Here is a 17,459-nt window from a genome sequence, read left to right as displayed (position 1 = left end):
TTCTTCCACTGTAGCCGCTTAAATTCCACGACTACCGAAAACTACCACTACTAGACTAACCTTTCCTCAGACGTTGACGTGGCTGGAGTTACTTTTCCGTTGCATCTTTGGTCGGATGAATTATCTAATGTAAAGAAAACCTCCGGTTGTCTTCCCGTTTTTTTTTGAACACTTGTCACTTTTCCCGACATTTTTGTTTGATTTTTTTTTCCCAATTTTTCTGACGTTCATTGTCAACTTTTTCTGAATTTTTTAAAAAATAATTTCGTCTTTTTATTGTTTTTATTAATAATTTTTTCTTCCTGAGTTTTTGAAGCTTTTTCTGACATTTTTGTCACTTTTTTTCAACGTTCTTTGTAAAAATGCAAATGCTATGAAATTGAATAAAACGCCCAAATCCAATGAACGTACTGAACTAATTTATTTTACTTGTGAAGAACGGAACCATCCACGTTATTTTTGTTTGACAATTAGGTTGAAAGAAACCCAATTTTTTGGGAAAATGGGTCATATTTGACCCGAGGACAATAAGAGGGTTAAAAAGGGTTTCCAGCGTCAGCTAAACGGTAAAAAAAAACCTCTCTGCGCCGACGTTTTCTTCCACTGTAGCTGATGAGTTTCAAACTTTTCCCAGCCACTTAAATTCCACGACTACCGAAAACTACCACTACTAGACTAACACTTTCTCAGACGATGACGTGTGGCTGGAGTTACTTTTCCGTTGCATTTCTGGTTGGATTAATTATCTAATGTAAAGAAAACGTTGATTACGTGTTAATGTCGATCATATAAATGTCAGCCAGTACAACTCTTGCATTGTTTTAATGAATACAGTAGTAAGTAGCGGCCCTGTTATTGCCACACGATATGTTATGTATCATAAATGTGATGGTGGCTTTATAAATGTAAACATCACCCTGTTAATGCAAACCAAGGTCTTTGTTTTAGTGTTGTATCGTTTTTCCTTTTTTATGAAGCAGCTGTTTTAGATCTTTAGCCAAAGTGTTTGTGCTTCAAGTTTAAAAACTGCATTATAATTATATCAACTTGTTTTATTTTTATTATTGTTTTCACGCTTTTCTTGTTTTCTTTTGGATAAAATGTCTGCGTTACTTGTGCAGAAATGTGAATTACATATACAAGTTCACTGCTGTATGAAAACTGAACAGGAAAATAAAATTAAAGAAAAAAGGGACAATCGGATGTGTGTTTTTGTCTAGGGGCGCACCGAGCCGATATTAAGATCGGATATCGGTCCTGATATTGACAACATAGCTGGATCGGGGATCGGAAAAATGAACAGATCCAGTGTATTATTAATGCAGGAACGGTATCGGATCGGTATCGGGTATCGACAGATACACAAAGCCCAGGCATCGGTATCGGGACTGAAAAAGTCGGCTCGGTGCATCCCTAGTTTTGTCTAAGTGACTACACGTGATTATTGCTTATAGTTACATAAGAAAGTTAGTTTCTTTCAGTATCTACTTGTAGTTATTTTATGTCAGTGGGTTTTTCTGCACGCTGTCTCTTCAAAACCATCAACTGGGGGCGGCCTCTAGCTCACCCACTTGGCTGAGTCCTTTGCAGCAGCGTAGGTTTGAATCCAACCTGCTGCCCTTCTCTCTCCTACCTTTCCTGTCTATCCCCTGTCACTATGTAACAAAAGGGAAAAAGCCCCCAAAAATAATCTTAAAACAAAAACATCAACTGTTTAGAAACAGAATAATTATTTATGTTTAAAACGCCTCGTTTTCAGTAAAAAAAAAGGTTCTGAAGATGGGGGTGTAAATGTTAAATAGAACATATTTACTTACATCAGCAGAAGTGAAATACGATGTTCATGGTTTATCTACATGTTGACAATCAAATAAAGTAAAATGTACTTTAGTTTTTTGCATGGCAGTGGAATTTAAAAATAAACTTTATTTACAAAATATTTAATACAGTGCAAAAGATAACATTACTATGGAGGTACAAAGAGTAAATATATTTTAAAAATCATAAATAAAGACTATATTAGGGATTTGCATTAGGTATAATAGACTAATGTAATGTTTCGAGACAGTAATAAGACATTTTGTTGCTCATATGACATTTGATTTGTAAAAGAAATGGCAGCAAATTAAAATATAAAATTATATTAAAATATAAAAACTGGAAACATACTCAAATGAAGTATTCTTGTGTTGGGAAATTATTATTATTATTATTAAAAATATATATACGTCAGTTTTCTTTTTTTAAACGTTTATGTCCTTCGTGTGACGCCATTCTCCCTTGTTGCCATAACAACTCAAACTACAGCAACGATGGCTAGCGAAAATATGTTAGAGTTTTACGCTGCTGTCTGCGGACAACATGAGATAGAAATAAATCCTTACATTATACAAGTGTTGGAGGATACTACGGTATCGGAGTAAGTAGCTAAATGTAAACTCAAATGACTGAAAGTAAAAAAAACATTACGGAAAAAAAAGCCAACTGTCACATTTAGCTAACGCTAACGCTAACGTTAGCTTTCGGAGCTAGTTAATGTTGCCTTCAGGTGCTGCTGGTTGATACTGAGATTTTCGGTGAAAGCATTACAGTTTAGAACTACTCCATTACAAGTAAAACTAAGGCATTTAACCTTTTACTTACTAAGGAAAAGTGACCAAATAGTACTTTACTACTACTACTACTACTATTACTACTACTATTACTACTACTATACTTAGCTACTTTCCACCACTGCTTTACGTAAAGTAAGTAGCAATAACTAAACCGCAATTAAGTTCAATTTGATTTTCCTTTATTTTCCTTTTATTTATAAAACATGATCAACAAACTATAAAATTGTTGGCATTGTTACGAATTAAGCTACCAAAAAGTAGTTAAATTAGCTCTAAATTTAAATAACTACAACAGTAAAATGCTGCTGCTACTACAACTAATACTACGACTATGCAACTACTTTTTTCTTCCTTATTGAGTTTAGGTTTTGATGCACGAGTTCTTACTTTAGAAAATAAAACCACAGCAATCCATTTGTGTGATTTCCATCCAAAAGCACATCAATCAAATCTCAGACATCAGACTTTATGGGGTGCACCTGAAGGCAGCAAGGGTGCCTGATCATGAAATCAATTAGTTGTTGTTACAGTTGTTGTGTGTGTGTGTTTTTTCGGCAGGAGTGTGACATTAAAACTGACAGGAAACAACCGCCTGACAAACGTTCAGCGACTTAATAACGACGACGTTCTCGCTATCTCGGAATGTCTGAGAAACAACCAGAGTGTGTCAGGTGAGCAGTCAGGTTAGGGAGAACACGTTAGGAGAACATCTTTTTAAACATTTTAAACCTTGTTTTCTTTGTGTCAACAGGTCTTGATGTCAGGTACAATCACATAACAGATGAAGGGGTCGGACACTTCGTTGGCCTCTTACAGGTAAGCAGGAAATGGGAGTTATTAAGTGACAACATTATGATTTAAATGTGTCAGATTTAGTTTCCCTGGACAGGAGTAACTGTTTGTTACTCCATATGGTGTTTCTCTTTTAATATTAATATTTCTGTTTTCACTGAGCAGGAGGACGGCTCAGCTCTGCACTCTCTGGACCTGATGTTCAACGACATCCAGAGAGACGGAGCGGAAGTTCTCGCCAAGAGCCTGCAGGTTCATACGCACACACACACACACACACACACACACACACACACACACACACACACACACACACACACACACACACACAGAGACTCACACACGCACACACACACACACACATAGAGAGAGACTCACACACACACACACACACATAGAGAGAGACTCACTCACACACACACACACAGAGAGAGAGACGCACACGCACGCATAGAGACTCACACACACACACACACACACACACAGAGAGAGACTCACTCACACACACACAGAGAGAGACTCACACACACACACACACACACACAAACACACACACAAACACACACACACAGAGACTCTCTCACACACACACACACACACGCACACACACACACACACAGTCTCTCAATACACTTGTTCAAGGACATCCAGAGAGACGGAGCAGAAGTTCTCGCCAAGAGCCTGCAGGTTCACATGCACACACACGCACGCACGCACGCACGCACACACACACACACACACACACGCACACACACACACACACACACACACACGGTCTCTCAATACTCTTCTACTTCCTGTCTGTGTCTCTCAGCTCCAGCTTTTCCTTCTGAAGACGTACATCTTTAAAAACACAATTATATACTTGCACTATTTCCTCCTGTTTGATAAAAACTACAGTGACCAGCTGTTTTCTTTGAAACATGTATTTGTTGGGGACTATTTTCAGTGACGGATTAATCCACATCTGTTGCTCTAGTGAGTATTTGTGTATAGTGTGTGTAGGATTGAGCCAGAATGAAGGAACAGTGTGGCTCATTGATGGGTTTTTAGGCTGCGATACACACAATACGTGTTAGTAGATACATTCACTGTTGGTTTAAGTCTGCAGGTGGGATTTATTGACAAGAACTACTACTTTTCACCTCTGCTTTAAGATTTAAAAGTAGTAATAATCAGTCTCTCTCTCTCTCTCTCTCTCTCTCTCTCTCTCTCTCTCTCTCTCTCTCTCTCTGCAGTGTAACAGCACCTTGCTCTCTCTCAGACTGTCAGGAAATAAGATCGGGAACAGAGGAGCCATGCACTTGGCCAGCATGCTGCAGGTCAACAACACCCTGAAGGAGCTGCAGCTGGCTGACTGCGACCTGGTAAACTCATGCACTCACACATGCACGCAAATAAGTAACATTTCTCTGATTCCAGCTTTTTAAATGTGAATATTGTTCTAGTTTCTTCTCTCCTCTGTGACAGTAAACTGAATATCTTTGAGTTGTGGACAAAACAAGACATTTGAGGACGTCATCTTGGGCTTTGGGAAACACTGATCTACATTTTCCACCATTTTCTGACATTTTATAGACCGAACAAATAATCCATTAATCTAGAAAATAATCGACTATAAAAATAATCGCTAGTTGCAGCCCTGGTTGTGTTGCCTCTGTCCCTGCAGGACACTCAGAGTGTGATAGCGTTTGCCATCGTGTTGAAAAGCAACAAGACTCTTCTCTCTGTCGATATCAGCCGGCCACTGCTCTTCAGCCACCAGGTACAAACACACAGAGCATCACACTGGTGTGTCACACAGACAAAAAAAACACATTTCATACTTGATACAAGGCCAGTATCAGCCCTGATGTGTGTACGTATGTCTCTCAGGAGGAGTGCGCGGTGCATTTCTCTGAGATGCTGGTGGTGAACAGCAGCCTGGTGGAGCTCCACCTGGGGAAGATGGGGATGACCGACACCGGGATAGAGAGGCTGACTGAAGGCCTGCGTCTCAACCACAGCCTTCGCTACCTGGACCTGCGCTGGTAGGAACCATGGATCAGTGTTTCCTTTAGGATTTTTTTCTATTGGAACAACCTGAGTCATTTCGCGGGGTTTGTGATGCTCAAAAAAATTTATCCACTGATTTACAGATGTCTCTTTAAAGGAACACACCGACTTATTGGGACTTTGTCTTATTCACCGTATCTCCCAGTTGAGTTAGATAAGTCCACACATACCCTTCTCATCTCCGTTCGTGTCGTAACTCTGTCTGACACACCCACCGCTAGCCTAGCTTAGCACAGATCCTGGAGGTAACCGGCTACTTGGGCGGAGTGATTTGCTTACAGCTCCTGAGAAGCCCCGTGGTGAGGAGCAGAGAGTAACAACGGGGCTTCTCAGGTGCTGCGCTAATCACTCCGCCCAAGTAGCACAAGTAGCAGTGCTTCGCCTTCTGAGAATATAGTTCCCAGTTTTACAACATGTAAATAGGAACATGTTGCCGTTATTTTGTCACTTATTGGGAGCAGTAGGCTAGTTGGAGCCGGTTACCTCCAGGATCTGTGCTAAGCTAGGCTAGATGGAGCCAGTTACCTCCAGGATCTGTGCTAAGCTAGGCTAGCGGTGGAGGCGTCAGACAGAGTTACGACACGCATGGAGATGAGAAGGGTATGTATGGACTTATCTTACTTATCACTTCCTGGTTAGAACACAAACATCCATCAATTTGCTTCATCCCTAAAATTCCCTCTGATCCTCGGGGGAGATGAATTTCAGAATACTCTCACGGTCTTCCATACTTCCTCTTGATCTTGTCTTTGTCACCTGCAGTAACCGCGTGACTCGTGATGGCGTGCGTCTCCTAGCCGAGCTGCTGAAGCAGAACCAGACCCTGGAGATCGTAGATCTGTCGTCCAATCGGATTGAAGATGAAGGTGCTGGTTACCTGAGCGAGGCCATCGCCTGGCCAGGCTGCGCCCTGAGAGAGTGAGTCCAACACACTTAGACAAACAGCATCCGTACAACATCAGGGATCCATCAGGTCCGCCCGCTGGCTAGAGGCACATTTTCTCAAACGTGCTCTTGCTTTTAGGAAGTGTTTGGGCTTACTTGGTTGCCAGGGCGGTGACTCCCAACCTTTATGGCTTCTGATGCCCCTAAAATTAAGCAATATCTACATGTGACCCCATCACATTAGTGTGGTCATGGGTTGTTGTGAGCATTTTCCTCTGGTCTGAAGAAGAGGAAGTATCCAGTTTTACTTATTTTAAGGAGATGAGGAGACAGTTTCCACACTTTTTTTTAAGGATTTTAAAGGTCTGATGAGGAGAAAAGATACATTTTTTTTACTATTTTACACCGTTTAAGATACACACTGGCTGCATGGCGTGAGCGTGTCAGCTGCGTGGCGTGTCCGTTTATATTTCAGCTCCCATGTTAACAGGTTAGAGCGTGCACACTGCCTGCGTGACACGCACGTCTCAGGCGCGGCTTGAGCCACGCCGAAAATGCCTGCTAGAAATAGGATCGACGTCTATTTTTCACGCGACACGCAAGCGTGTTGGAAGCGTTTCCAGGCAAAATAGAATAGGAAAAGATGTTTATGTGTCGATTTTGACACAAATACATATTAATAAATGACATTTTGATGTTTGAAAGTCTCTAGGTTTTGATATAAATGCAATTAAAAAAAATAAATATTAATTATCGACTTTCAAATATTGCACCTGTCAATACAGAACGAAATATTCTGTAGCCTATTTTGCCGTCAATACTGCCAACGTTGTCTTTGTTGTAATCAAATCAGTCTATATTTATGTTTATGGGAAACATAAATACATGTGTCCAGACAAGGCTAGCAGCAGCAGCGCCGCGTCAGACACATTTCTGGTGTGTAAAGACGTAGAAAACGCCACGCAGCCGCCACGCAACTGACACGCAACAGAAACGCTACGCTCACGCCACGCAGCCAGTGTGTAGCCGGCGTAACTGAATTATCTTTTATCAGACTCCACTGGAGCAACTGGATGTATGTACACGAGACATACAAACAGTGTCTCTGTCTGTCCGTCTGTGTCCGTCAGGCTGTCTGTCAGCAGTAACAACATCAGGTCGGAGGGTCTGCTGTCTCTGGCTCGGGCTCTGACAGTTAACACAACTCTGAACCACATCTACATCTGGGGGAACCACCTGGAGGAGTCGGTCTGTCAGGTAACATTCAACACATCCTGTCACCTCGCTGAATGGTAACAGACGCGCTGTCTGACTCAGTGTTTCTCAAATAGGGGTCCGTGTCCCCCCTAGGGGGACTTTAGAGGACTGCAGGGAGTATGTGACATTTTTTTGCTTAATGTTTTTCAGTTCCAAGGCTGTAGTTATTTTTACCGTCTTTTTTTCACCAAGTTTATGAATTTTCAAAATAAAATACACCATGCTCACGGCGGATCATATTTCCCTGCACTACACCTTGAAAACACAGCACAGAGTTGTTTCCCCTCTACTCCTCTGGATGGAAACTGTTGTTGATTTTGTGGTTCTATTCTACGTGAAGTCGCAAGATATTGTGGGTCTCCGTCGTGACCACAGCTGTCAGTCATGGCCGCGGCCGTGCTGCAACAAATCCGGACCTAGTGGGTATTGCCGTTCCGCAGCGGAGCCGGTCCGCAGACGTTCTGCATTCAATGGAAATCCGGAGTTTGTGTTGGCGTTCTAACCTCCGGTGGATTTGTGAGGACTATTGTTAACTGCTCCTCAGACAAATCCAGACAGCTAGCTAGACTATCTGTCCAATCTGAGTTCCACCAAAACAAGTTCCTTCCAGAGGCTATTTTGCAGAGGCACCGTGCTTAGCCAAGAGGATTGTGATTGGTTTAAAGAAATGCCAATAAACCAGAGCACGTTTTTCTCCCATCCCAGAATGCCGTGTGGACTAGCCAGACCCTCTTCTGCAGCTGGGACATTCTAAAACGCTTAACGTGGTTTAATGTACCTAAACAACGACCAGTGATCACCAAATTTCTCTCTCACGTTGCGCCTCATAACCACTGAAAACTGTCAAAAAATCAAACCCAAAGTCCAATTATTATGGACGTTATCTGACATTAAGCGTTTCTGCTTCATTAGAGCCTATCGTAAGGACAAAGCTCAACGTGGTTTAATGACCCACATGAGATAAATGTGGTGACGTTTAATGTCAGATAACGCCCATAATAATTGGACTTTGGGTTTGATTTTTTGACAGTTTTCAGTGGTTATGAGGAGCAATGTGAGAGAGAAATTTTGTAATCATTGATCATTGTTTAGGTACATTAAACCACGTTAAGCCTTTTCCTCGCCATAGGCGCCAACAGAGAAGAAAACGTTAATGTAAGATAACTTCTATAATCGTTGGATTTCGGTTTAGTTTTTTTGACAGGCTTAAGTGTTCGTGACAAGATATGGCCATGAGAAATTTGGTGATCATTGATCGTTGTTTTCCGACCTTAAGCCACGTTAAGCTTTTTCACGTTAAGAGCTTTAGAATGGCCCTCCGAAGCGCTGCAGCACAGCGAGACTAGCTGAACTACAACAGTCAGTCTTAGCACAAGTGCTATAAATACACCAGCACTTCTTGCACTTTAATTATTAGTTACTATTTAAGATGTCGTATTGTCGGTACAGTCATGTGTCCTTCTTTTATGTCCTAAGATGTTTCATTGATCTTATGTTTATGCTTTTTTGTTGATTTTGTGTTCATTTCAAAATGTTTTTTTCTGTTACATGTTTGTTTTGAAGCAACAGATTGCAGCACTATGCCTAAGACAAATCCCCCCCCTTGGGGACAATGAAGTTTATTCTATTCTATATGTCATGAGTATATCTTTAATCCCCCCCCCCTCCCCTTCAGGCCTTCAGAGAGCTGATCGCCAGCGGCCGCCTGCCTCCAGAGCAGACGGACGTTAGCCCATACGAGGTGGACGGTCGGGTGTTTCTCGCGGAGCTCTTCCACAGTTTGAGGAGAAACTATTACAGCACAAACGGCTCCGGTACAAACACATCCTTCACCTCCGACACTCCAACAGACCCGCTGACAAACAACGGCGCCAGCCGCGACTCCACCTTCCTGCCACACATTGAGAGTCAGCAGATTGTTCCCCTGCAGTCCTGCTAAGGCTCTCATTAACCTTAACCCTCCTCACACACACACACACACACACACCAGCATCCCAACAGACTGAAAGACAAAAAGAGACTTGACTAATGTGCACACACACGTCAAAAGAACAAAACTTGTGATCAAATCTGCCTTCTGAACAATAACCCGCTGCCTGTGAGATTTTTTTAATTAAAGGTGCATCCAAAATGTACATCCTTACGTCTTATTTACATTTGAATGTTTAGTGCATAGATTTAAGGGTGCAGAATGTGCAAAGATTTAGCTCACAAAATAAACCCCTGCATGCATGTTAGACTATTTTAGACTAAGATGATTTTTTTTGGGGCATTTTAGGCTTTTATTTGTATAGGACAGCTGAAGACATGAAGGGGAGAGAGGGGGGGAGTGACATGCAGCAAAGGGCCGCAGGTCGGAGTCAAACCCGCGGCCGCTGCGTCGAGGAGTAAACCTCTACCCATCTGAGTTCATCACATAGTTTATTAAACTGGGCAATATGTTTGCAGTTTGTTTATCGACTTCCAGTGGAGCTGTATCGCGTTGAAAATGAATGAGATGGATAGCTACTGAGCTATCCATCTCATTCATGGTATATATATATATAGAGGGTTACTCCTCGACGTAGCAGCCGTGGGTTCAACTCCGACCTGCGGCCCTTTGCTGCATGTCATTCCCCCCTCTCTTTCCCCTTTCATGTCTTCAGCTGTCCTGTGAAAATAAAGGCCGAAAATGCCCAAAACAAATAATCTAAAAACAAAAAAAAGAAAATGAATGAGATGAGCTCATAGACACTCAATTTGAAACTGGTCATAAAACAAAGAATCCTCGACAGATGCAGTCTGCCCAGTTGTCCAATGATATTGTGGACACAAACAGTGGAACACAGTTCATTTCATTGAACGTCAACTTGACTTTTTTTTATAATAATTATCAATGCCATATCCTACATATAGATATCAGAAACTTGTTTCAATATTTATGTTCATTTCAGCCACATCTGTCAGCCCTACCGTTCTGTTTTTCTTTTAACCAAATGTGAGGATTTTAGTTCATAGTAAAAGTATGTTTTACAAGATAAGCTGGGCAACATGAATCTGAATTAGGCCATAACCAATCTACAGTTAAAGATTGTTCTTTACAACAAAAGATATCACATCAAGTGACATGATAATGGTATTATAACTCTGAAATGTAATAATTACTTTAATCAAGAAAGAAACAACATGTTCACCCTTCATAAGTTACATTTAGTGTCCTGTACTTCTTTGTGTGTTGTTGTTTTACATGGAAAGGTTCAATAAAAAGATCTAAAAGATTTTGCCCGATTTCACAAAAATATTTTTCATATTTTCCCAGCGTTTCTAGACAAAAGAATAGACCCTTATCAAATCTAAAATTTGTTTCATCAATGTGCCCTGTATTAAAAAAACAAAAACATTTTCATCACAATGTTAGACTACAGCAATCAGACTAGCCCAGAAATCTAGACCACCCTAGCAGCAGCAGATGTAATTTGCAGCCAGGGTCGTCTAACAACTCTCCGTTGGCTTACGAGCTGGAAAAACCAAACTCTGGTCAGGCCAATCACGTCGTGTATAGAGTCGGTGGGCGGGGCTTAACATAATGACAGCAGAGTTGCGATGATTCCGCGTGAATTCCCTGCTACTTGAAAACAAAGAAGATGGCTGCTGCTGCTGGAGAACAGCGGCCTTTGGCCGCGGCTTTGGCCGAGACTCTGGAAGACTTTAACGGGGCTCTAGAGTCCACCAATTTGGTCGCACATGTGACCAAAATTTGTAAGGGTGCGACTAAGATTTTTCCTAGGTCGCACCTGTGCACCTAACGTCCTCGCATCCGCTGCCTCTCCACTAAGCGATGTCGTTTGTATCGATATGGTTTAATGTTGCGTTACATGACTCATTCCTTCTGTAAAGCCGTGCCTGTGTTTGGATCTCTCCTCCGCGCAGCCCCCCTCCCCCCCATTCACTCACACATGGCTCACCTGCAACATGGAGAGACACAGCGCCGCCGGTCCACATGCTGACATTTGTCTACAGTTTTAATTGTTATTAACACAGCTGTATATTGTTAAGTATGAGAGGGAAACCTGTATTGGTGCCAGTGTTTCCGCTGGTAACTCTCTGCTATTGCTGCCGCCACGGCAACATTAGAAGTTATTAAATGCAACTAACTTCAGTTGGTTGAGTAATAGGGTGTGAGACGGAGCCTGCTGGACCTTGGCGAGAGATGTGACCCATGGCCAGAATATCATGGTTCATAAAAATGCAGCGCAGTGACGATACAGACATTTCATATCCTACACAAGACGTGTGTAACGCCGCTTGACCCGCCGAAGTGCATTCGACCCGTGCTGGACCCATTCATAATGAGTCAGCCGTCACTCTGTGAGTAACATACGCTTCAGTCCATCGCTCTCTCCCTCTGTCTCCCTATGTCTGTTTTTTTTAAGATTTCGGCCTTTATTTTGATAGGACAGCTGAAGACATGAAAGGGGAGAGAGAGGGGGGAATGACATGCAGCAAATGGCCGCAGGTCGGAGTCGAACCCGGGCGTCATCTCTCTCTTTTAATCAGTCTGTTATTGTTGTTGAAAACAAGTGAAGGAGCTTTCTCAGATATATATATATATATATATATATATATATATATATATATATATATATATATATCCTAGGCTACCAGTGTAACCAAGGCAAACAGTTAGTGTGGAGCCCCGGTTCAGCTTTTCTTTGAGAAAAGAACAAAGAACGGCACCGAAGTCATTCTTAAAGAACGGAAGATGTGTCAACCGTTTATCCTGCCCCTCAGATTGAGCCCAGCCAATGGTGAGTTCCCAGACCCAACATCTGGATGTGGGTCTGGCTTGCCAGGCTACAATCAGACTGCTTCACCGGAGAATATGAATGAGAGACTGTTCCTCTAACATATTATCAAAACTACTTATTTTGTTCTATTTTAGTGTAATCTTAGTTTATTTATTACGTGCTTTTATTTATGAGCTTATCATTTTAAAGTCTTCTGTCTTGCACTGATTTATTTACTGATTGGTGGATGTGTGAAACACAATTTTGGTTTTATGTGGAGCATAAAAATGACAAATAAAGAAATCTCTTGAATCTTATAACTATACGTGTCTCTGTTTAAATCTCTGGTGCTGGTGATGCGTTTTAATTCCTTCATTAGTGACGTATGACATCAGATAAGCAGCTTTTGGATGCCTACTCCTCAGACCGACTCTCCTCCGGACTTTCCTGATTGGTTGCCTTAAACGACGACACTGCCCCGTCTGTATTGGGCGGATCCCACTCCAGCAGGACACTCCTCTTCCTCAGGCAGTGGTCCAGCTGCTTTCTGTCCCAGGAGCCGACGGTCCAGCGCTGCAGCGCCAGGCGCGTCAGCGCGGGAAGTCGAGGCAGAGCTCCGAGCAGCGCCGGCAGCCAGGCCGAGCACGGAGCGCAGGACGAGGGTCGTAGGCTCAGGTCCGCTTCCTCCAGCGAGCCCAGGCCTCCTGCTGCCAACAGGGCGGTCCAGCCGTCATCGCCAACCGAGCCGTTGTAGGACAGATCCAGCAGCCGCAGAGAGGACAGGCAGCCCCGTCTGCACACGGCAGCTGCACCGGACACACAAGAGTGACACCAAACTTCTCTGTACAGTATCAAGTACAGCACGACCGATATACAGTATCTCACAAAAGTGAGTACACCCCTCACATTTTAGTAAATATTTCATTATATCTTTTAATGGGACAACACTGAAGAAATTACACTTTGCTACAATGTAAAGTATTAAGTGTACAGCTTGTATAACAGTGTAAATGTGCTGTCCCCTCAAAATAGAGGCACAAAATCATCACATCCCCTTCACCATACCTAGAGATTGGCATGGTTGTATTTCAGTTAGCCTAATAGCTGGTTTGATTTGCATTGAGAGATGATTTTATGGAAAGTACCCCATGCCAATCTCTAGGTATGGTGAAGGGGATGTGATGATGGGGGGGTATGGTGAAGGGGATGTGATGATGGGGGGGTATGGTGAAGGGGATGTGATGATGTGGGGGTATGGTGAAGGGTATGTGATGATGTGGGGGTATGGTGAAGGGTATGTGATGATGTGGGGGTATGGTGAAGGGTATGTGATGATGGGGGGGTATGGTGAAGGGGATGTGATGATGTGGGGGTATGGTGAAGGGTATGTGATGATGGGGGGGTATGGTGAAGGGTATGTGATGATGATGTGGGGGTATGGTGACGGGTATGTGATGATGGGGGGGGTATGGTGAAGGGGATGTGATGATGTGGGGCTATGGTGAAGGGGATGTGATGATGTGGGGCTATTTTAATTCCAAAGGCCAAGGGAACGTTATCAGGATGCATAGTATCCTGGATCCATGAAATAACTGGCCTTTCAAAATAAAAGTCTGCCTGCCTCTATGGGAATTTAACATAGGGGTGTACTGACTTTTGTTGCCAGCGGTTTAGACATTAATGGCTGTGTGTTGAGTTATTTTGAGGGGACAGCACATTTACACTGTTATACAAGCTGTACACTTAATACTTTACATTGTAGCAAAGTGTCATTTCTTCAGTGTTGTCCCATTAAAAGATAAAATGAAATATGTACTAAAATGTGAGGGATGTACTCACTTTTGTGAGATACTGTATATATTAAAAATCCTTTATCGGTCGGGCTCTAGTATAAAGATTCTGGTTCTTTAACTTGAGTATTTCTACTTTTCCTCCACAACATTTCAGCTGGAAACATTATACTTTAAACTCAACTACTTTTATCCAATAGCTTCTTTTTTTACTTCTGACTTTTAGTAAGGTTTGGAGAATTTACTTAACATTTCTTTCCTTCTTTCCTCTGTTCTAATTTCCCTCCTTTCCTTGTTAACCCTCCTATTACTAGTTAACCCTCCTATTACTAGTTAACCCCCCTATTACTAGTTAACCCTCCTATTACTAGTTAACCCCCCTATTACTAGTTAACCCTCCTATTACTAGTTAACCCTCCCTATTACTAGTTAACCCCCCTATTACTAGTTAACCCCCCTATTACTAGTTAACCCTCCTATTACTAGTTAACCCCCCTATTACTAGTTAACCCTCCTATTACTAGTTAACCCCCCTATTACTAGTTAACCCTCCTATTACTAGTTAAGCAGTTGTACATTTTGTATTCCCAACCACACGTCTTTGATTACCCATCAACATACATTCCTCTAATATTTGTCAAAATAATTCATAATTTCTTCTTTTTTGATTCCAAAATTAGATATAATTTCCGATAAACAGTTTTTTGACCATGAATTCCAAAAATAAGTACCACTAGTGGTGATAATGTTGGTGTGACGATAAAGAACACCCTGATGAAAATGCATCTGAATCTACTAAATATTAGTTGCATGTTGATATCTATTATTATTATTAATGCTTTAACCTATTCACCTGCAGCGTCTATCCTTAATTAGGTTATTATGCTCATTTCTTAAATTCCGCAAAATGCAACTTCCACTAGGCCGACAGATGACATTTCAATCATTCTAGTTCATAGGAAACAACATTACTGGTTTGTTGTGTTTTTGATATGAAAGGTGTGTGTGTGTGTGTGTGTGTGTGTGTGTGTGTGTGTGTGTGTGTGTGTGTGGGTGTGTGTATGTGTGTGCGTGCGTGCGTTACCTAGGTGATGCAGGTCATCGGTAGTGAGCTCACAGCTGCTGAGGCGGAGCTCCAGGATGACTGACGGCTGCAAAGCGTCGAGGAGCAGCGCCAGACGCCCGCCGACCACTTTACACCAGGACACATCCACGCTGCGCAGGTACGGCACGGCAAGAGCTGACACACACACACACACACACACACACACACACACACACACACACACACACACACACACATGAATACACAGCTATTCTCTGACACACACAGGTTAAAAAGGTATGCACATAGCCATCCTTTTACGACATTATTATGTGACAGCTATCCCAGTTTTCCATACTTAACGTTATCATCTCATGAAATATTTGTTATAAACTACCCAACAAGTAGTTCAAATTAGCTCCCACTTGACAAACTACAACAGTAAAATGATATTTACACATGAGTGTGTCAGTGATAATAATCCAATTACATATTCTATGAATATATATAAATCACAGGGCTTTTTGTCTAAATGTTTCTATTAATACCTCTGTACTTTCAGGTACACTTATGAATGTTGCTTGTAACAGAGTATTTTTGCATTGTGGCATTGCCACTTTTACTTAAGTAAACTATCTGAATACTTCTACCCCGGCAGTGTTAGTACTTATAGTAGTTGTACTTCTACTTGGCAGTGTTAGTACTTATAGTGGTTGTAGTTCTACTTGGCAGTGTTAGTACTTATAGGAGTTGTACTTCTACTTGGCAGTGTCAGTACTTATAGTAGTTGTAGTTCTACCCTGTCAGTGTTAGTACCTTTGGTAGTTGTAGTTCTACCCCGGCAGTGTTAGTACTTATAGTAGTTGTACTTCTACTTGGCAGTGTTAGTACTTATAGTAGTTGTACTTCTACTTGGCAGTGTTAGTACTTATAGTAGTTGTAGTTCTACTTGGCAGTGTTAGTACTTATAGTAGTTGTAGTTCTACTTGGCAGTATTAGTACTTATAGTAGTTGTAGTTCTACTTGGCAGTGTTAGTACTTATAGTAGTTGTAGTTCTACCCCGGCAGTGTTAGTACTTATAGGAGTTGTACTTCTACTTGGCAGTGTTAGTACTTATAGTAGTTGTAGTTCTACCCTGGCAGTGTTAGTACTTATAGTAGTTGTAGTTCTACTTGGCAGTGTTAGTACTTATAGGAGTTGTAGTTCTAGCTCTAGCAGTATCAGTAGTATTTAGTATATTTAGTATATAGTTTGTACCCAGAGCGGTGAAGGACTCCTGGTTCAGGCTGCAGCTGTTCATTGGCAGACGCCTCATCTGTGTCAGAGGAAGGGCGGAGACCAGCAGGTGGACCACGCCCCCTGCCTCCTTATTGGACGACACGTCAAGCTCTGTCAGCGCCGCCAAAGAGGGGAGCACCTGGACTGGAGACGAGTGACATCACTGTTACATCACTGATGACCTCACAGCTCGCTGGGGATGTAACGATGCATCGTGAAGCGGTTCAAAATGGATATAAACGTGTAAAGATTACAAAATGATAGCGGTGCAATTTTTAACAACCATGGGCGTCATTTAAATGTCACTTGTCTGACTTCAGACGTCACTGCGTTTAGTTATTTTGATGTGGGATTTGTTTTCAACATCTAATACATTTTTTGTTTAATTTTCAGTTCAATTTCAGTGTCACTTTTGATAAGAGGACACCTCTTTTTGCACAGTTTATATAAATAAAGGAATATATTTCAGTCATTTATAAGTCATAAATAAATACAGCTCACTGTCATTCATATCAGTTTAGCACACACACACACACACACACACACACACACACACACACACACACACACACACACTCACTCACTCACTCACTCAGAGCTTCCAGGTCGGTGTGTTTGAGACAGCAGAGGTGGAGGTCGAGGCTCTCCAGGTGCGTGAGGTGAGCCAGGTGGAGCGTAAGGCGGTTCAGTCCTCCAGCCAGACTTTTGTTACAGGACAGGTCCAACTCTCGCAAAGCGGGGAGGCAGCGGAGCGAACCACCTGCAGGACAGTGACGGGGGGGGGGGGGGGGGACACAGCAACAGATGTTGCTATGTTGCTATCGTGGTACCTTTAGGAGAAAAGCCATCAGACTTTGCAGAATGCACGTGTAATCTAACTTTGACATACGTATCCAAAAAAGATTAACTTAACCAAATAAATTGAAGAACACCAGATAATCGTTTGTACGTAGAAGGGTTAGTCAAAGGAGTCTG

General features: G+C 42.2%; 2 protein-coding genes across 4 annotated transcripts in view; one reads left to right on the top strand and one right to left on the bottom strand.

Moving 5' to 3' along the window:
- The window catches only part of lrrc31 (leucine rich repeat containing 31), a 155,164-nt gene that overhangs the window by 129,981 nt on the left and 7,724 nt on the right, over positions 1-17,459 (bottom strand). For 2 of the 3 annotated variants that reach the window (XM_078280826.1, XM_078280824.1), the window contains exons 7-10: positions 17,077-17,244; positions 16,464-16,628; positions 15,245-15,400; positions 10,737-13,176 (exon numbers count right to left, since the gene is read on the bottom strand). In XM_078280826.1, the coding sequence (XP_078136952.1) occupies positions 12,785-13,176; positions 15,245-15,400; positions 16,464-16,628; positions 17,077-17,244 (881 nt within the window). In that variant the 3' untranslated portion in view covers positions 10,737-12,784. Of the gene's footprint in view, positions 1-10,736; positions 13,177-15,244; positions 15,401-16,463; positions 16,629-17,076; positions 17,245-17,459 lie in introns of those variants that run through there. The other variant, XR_013503837.1, reaches the window with a different exon arrangement.
- lrrc34 (leucine rich repeat containing 34) lies at positions 2,311-9,949 on the top strand. The gene is made up of 10 exons (XM_078280827.1): positions 2,311-2,419; positions 3,174-3,286; positions 3,367-3,431; positions 3,573-3,659; positions 4,646-4,774; positions 5,077-5,172; positions 5,283-5,437; positions 6,225-6,380; positions 7,478-7,604; positions 9,280-9,949. The coding sequence occupies exons 1-10, from the start codon at positions 2,313-2,315 to the stop codon at positions 9,541-9,543; spliced, it is 1,299 nt and encodes a 432-aa protein (XP_078136953.1). The 5' UTR covers positions 2,311-2,312; the 3' UTR covers positions 9,544-9,949.

The sequence above is a fragment of the Sander vitreus genome, chromosome 22, assembly GCF_031162955.1.
Source record: "Sander vitreus isolate 19-12246 chromosome 22, sanVit1, whole genome shotgun sequence".
NCBI lineage: Eukaryota > Metazoa > Chordata > Actinopteri > Perciformes > Percidae > Sander > Sander vitreus.
Note: the sequence above shows the minus strand (reverse complement) of the source record. Positions and strands in the feature narration are given on the sequence as shown.

Excerpts from the sequence above, each read along its gene's own strand:
- lrrc34 (XM_078280827.1), top strand. The coding sequence starts at position 2,313 with ATGGCTAGCGAAAATATGTTAGAGTTTTACGCTGCTGTCTGCGGACAA. Across the intron at positions 2,420-3,173 it reads GAGGATACTACGGTATCGGA|GAGTGTGACATTAAAACTGA; the intron begins GTAAGTAGCTAA and ends TTTTTTCGGCAG. Across the intron at positions 3,287-3,366 it reads AAACAACCAGAGTGTGTCAG|GTCTTGATGTCAGGTACAAT; the intron begins GTGAGCAGTCAG and ends TTGTGTCAACAG.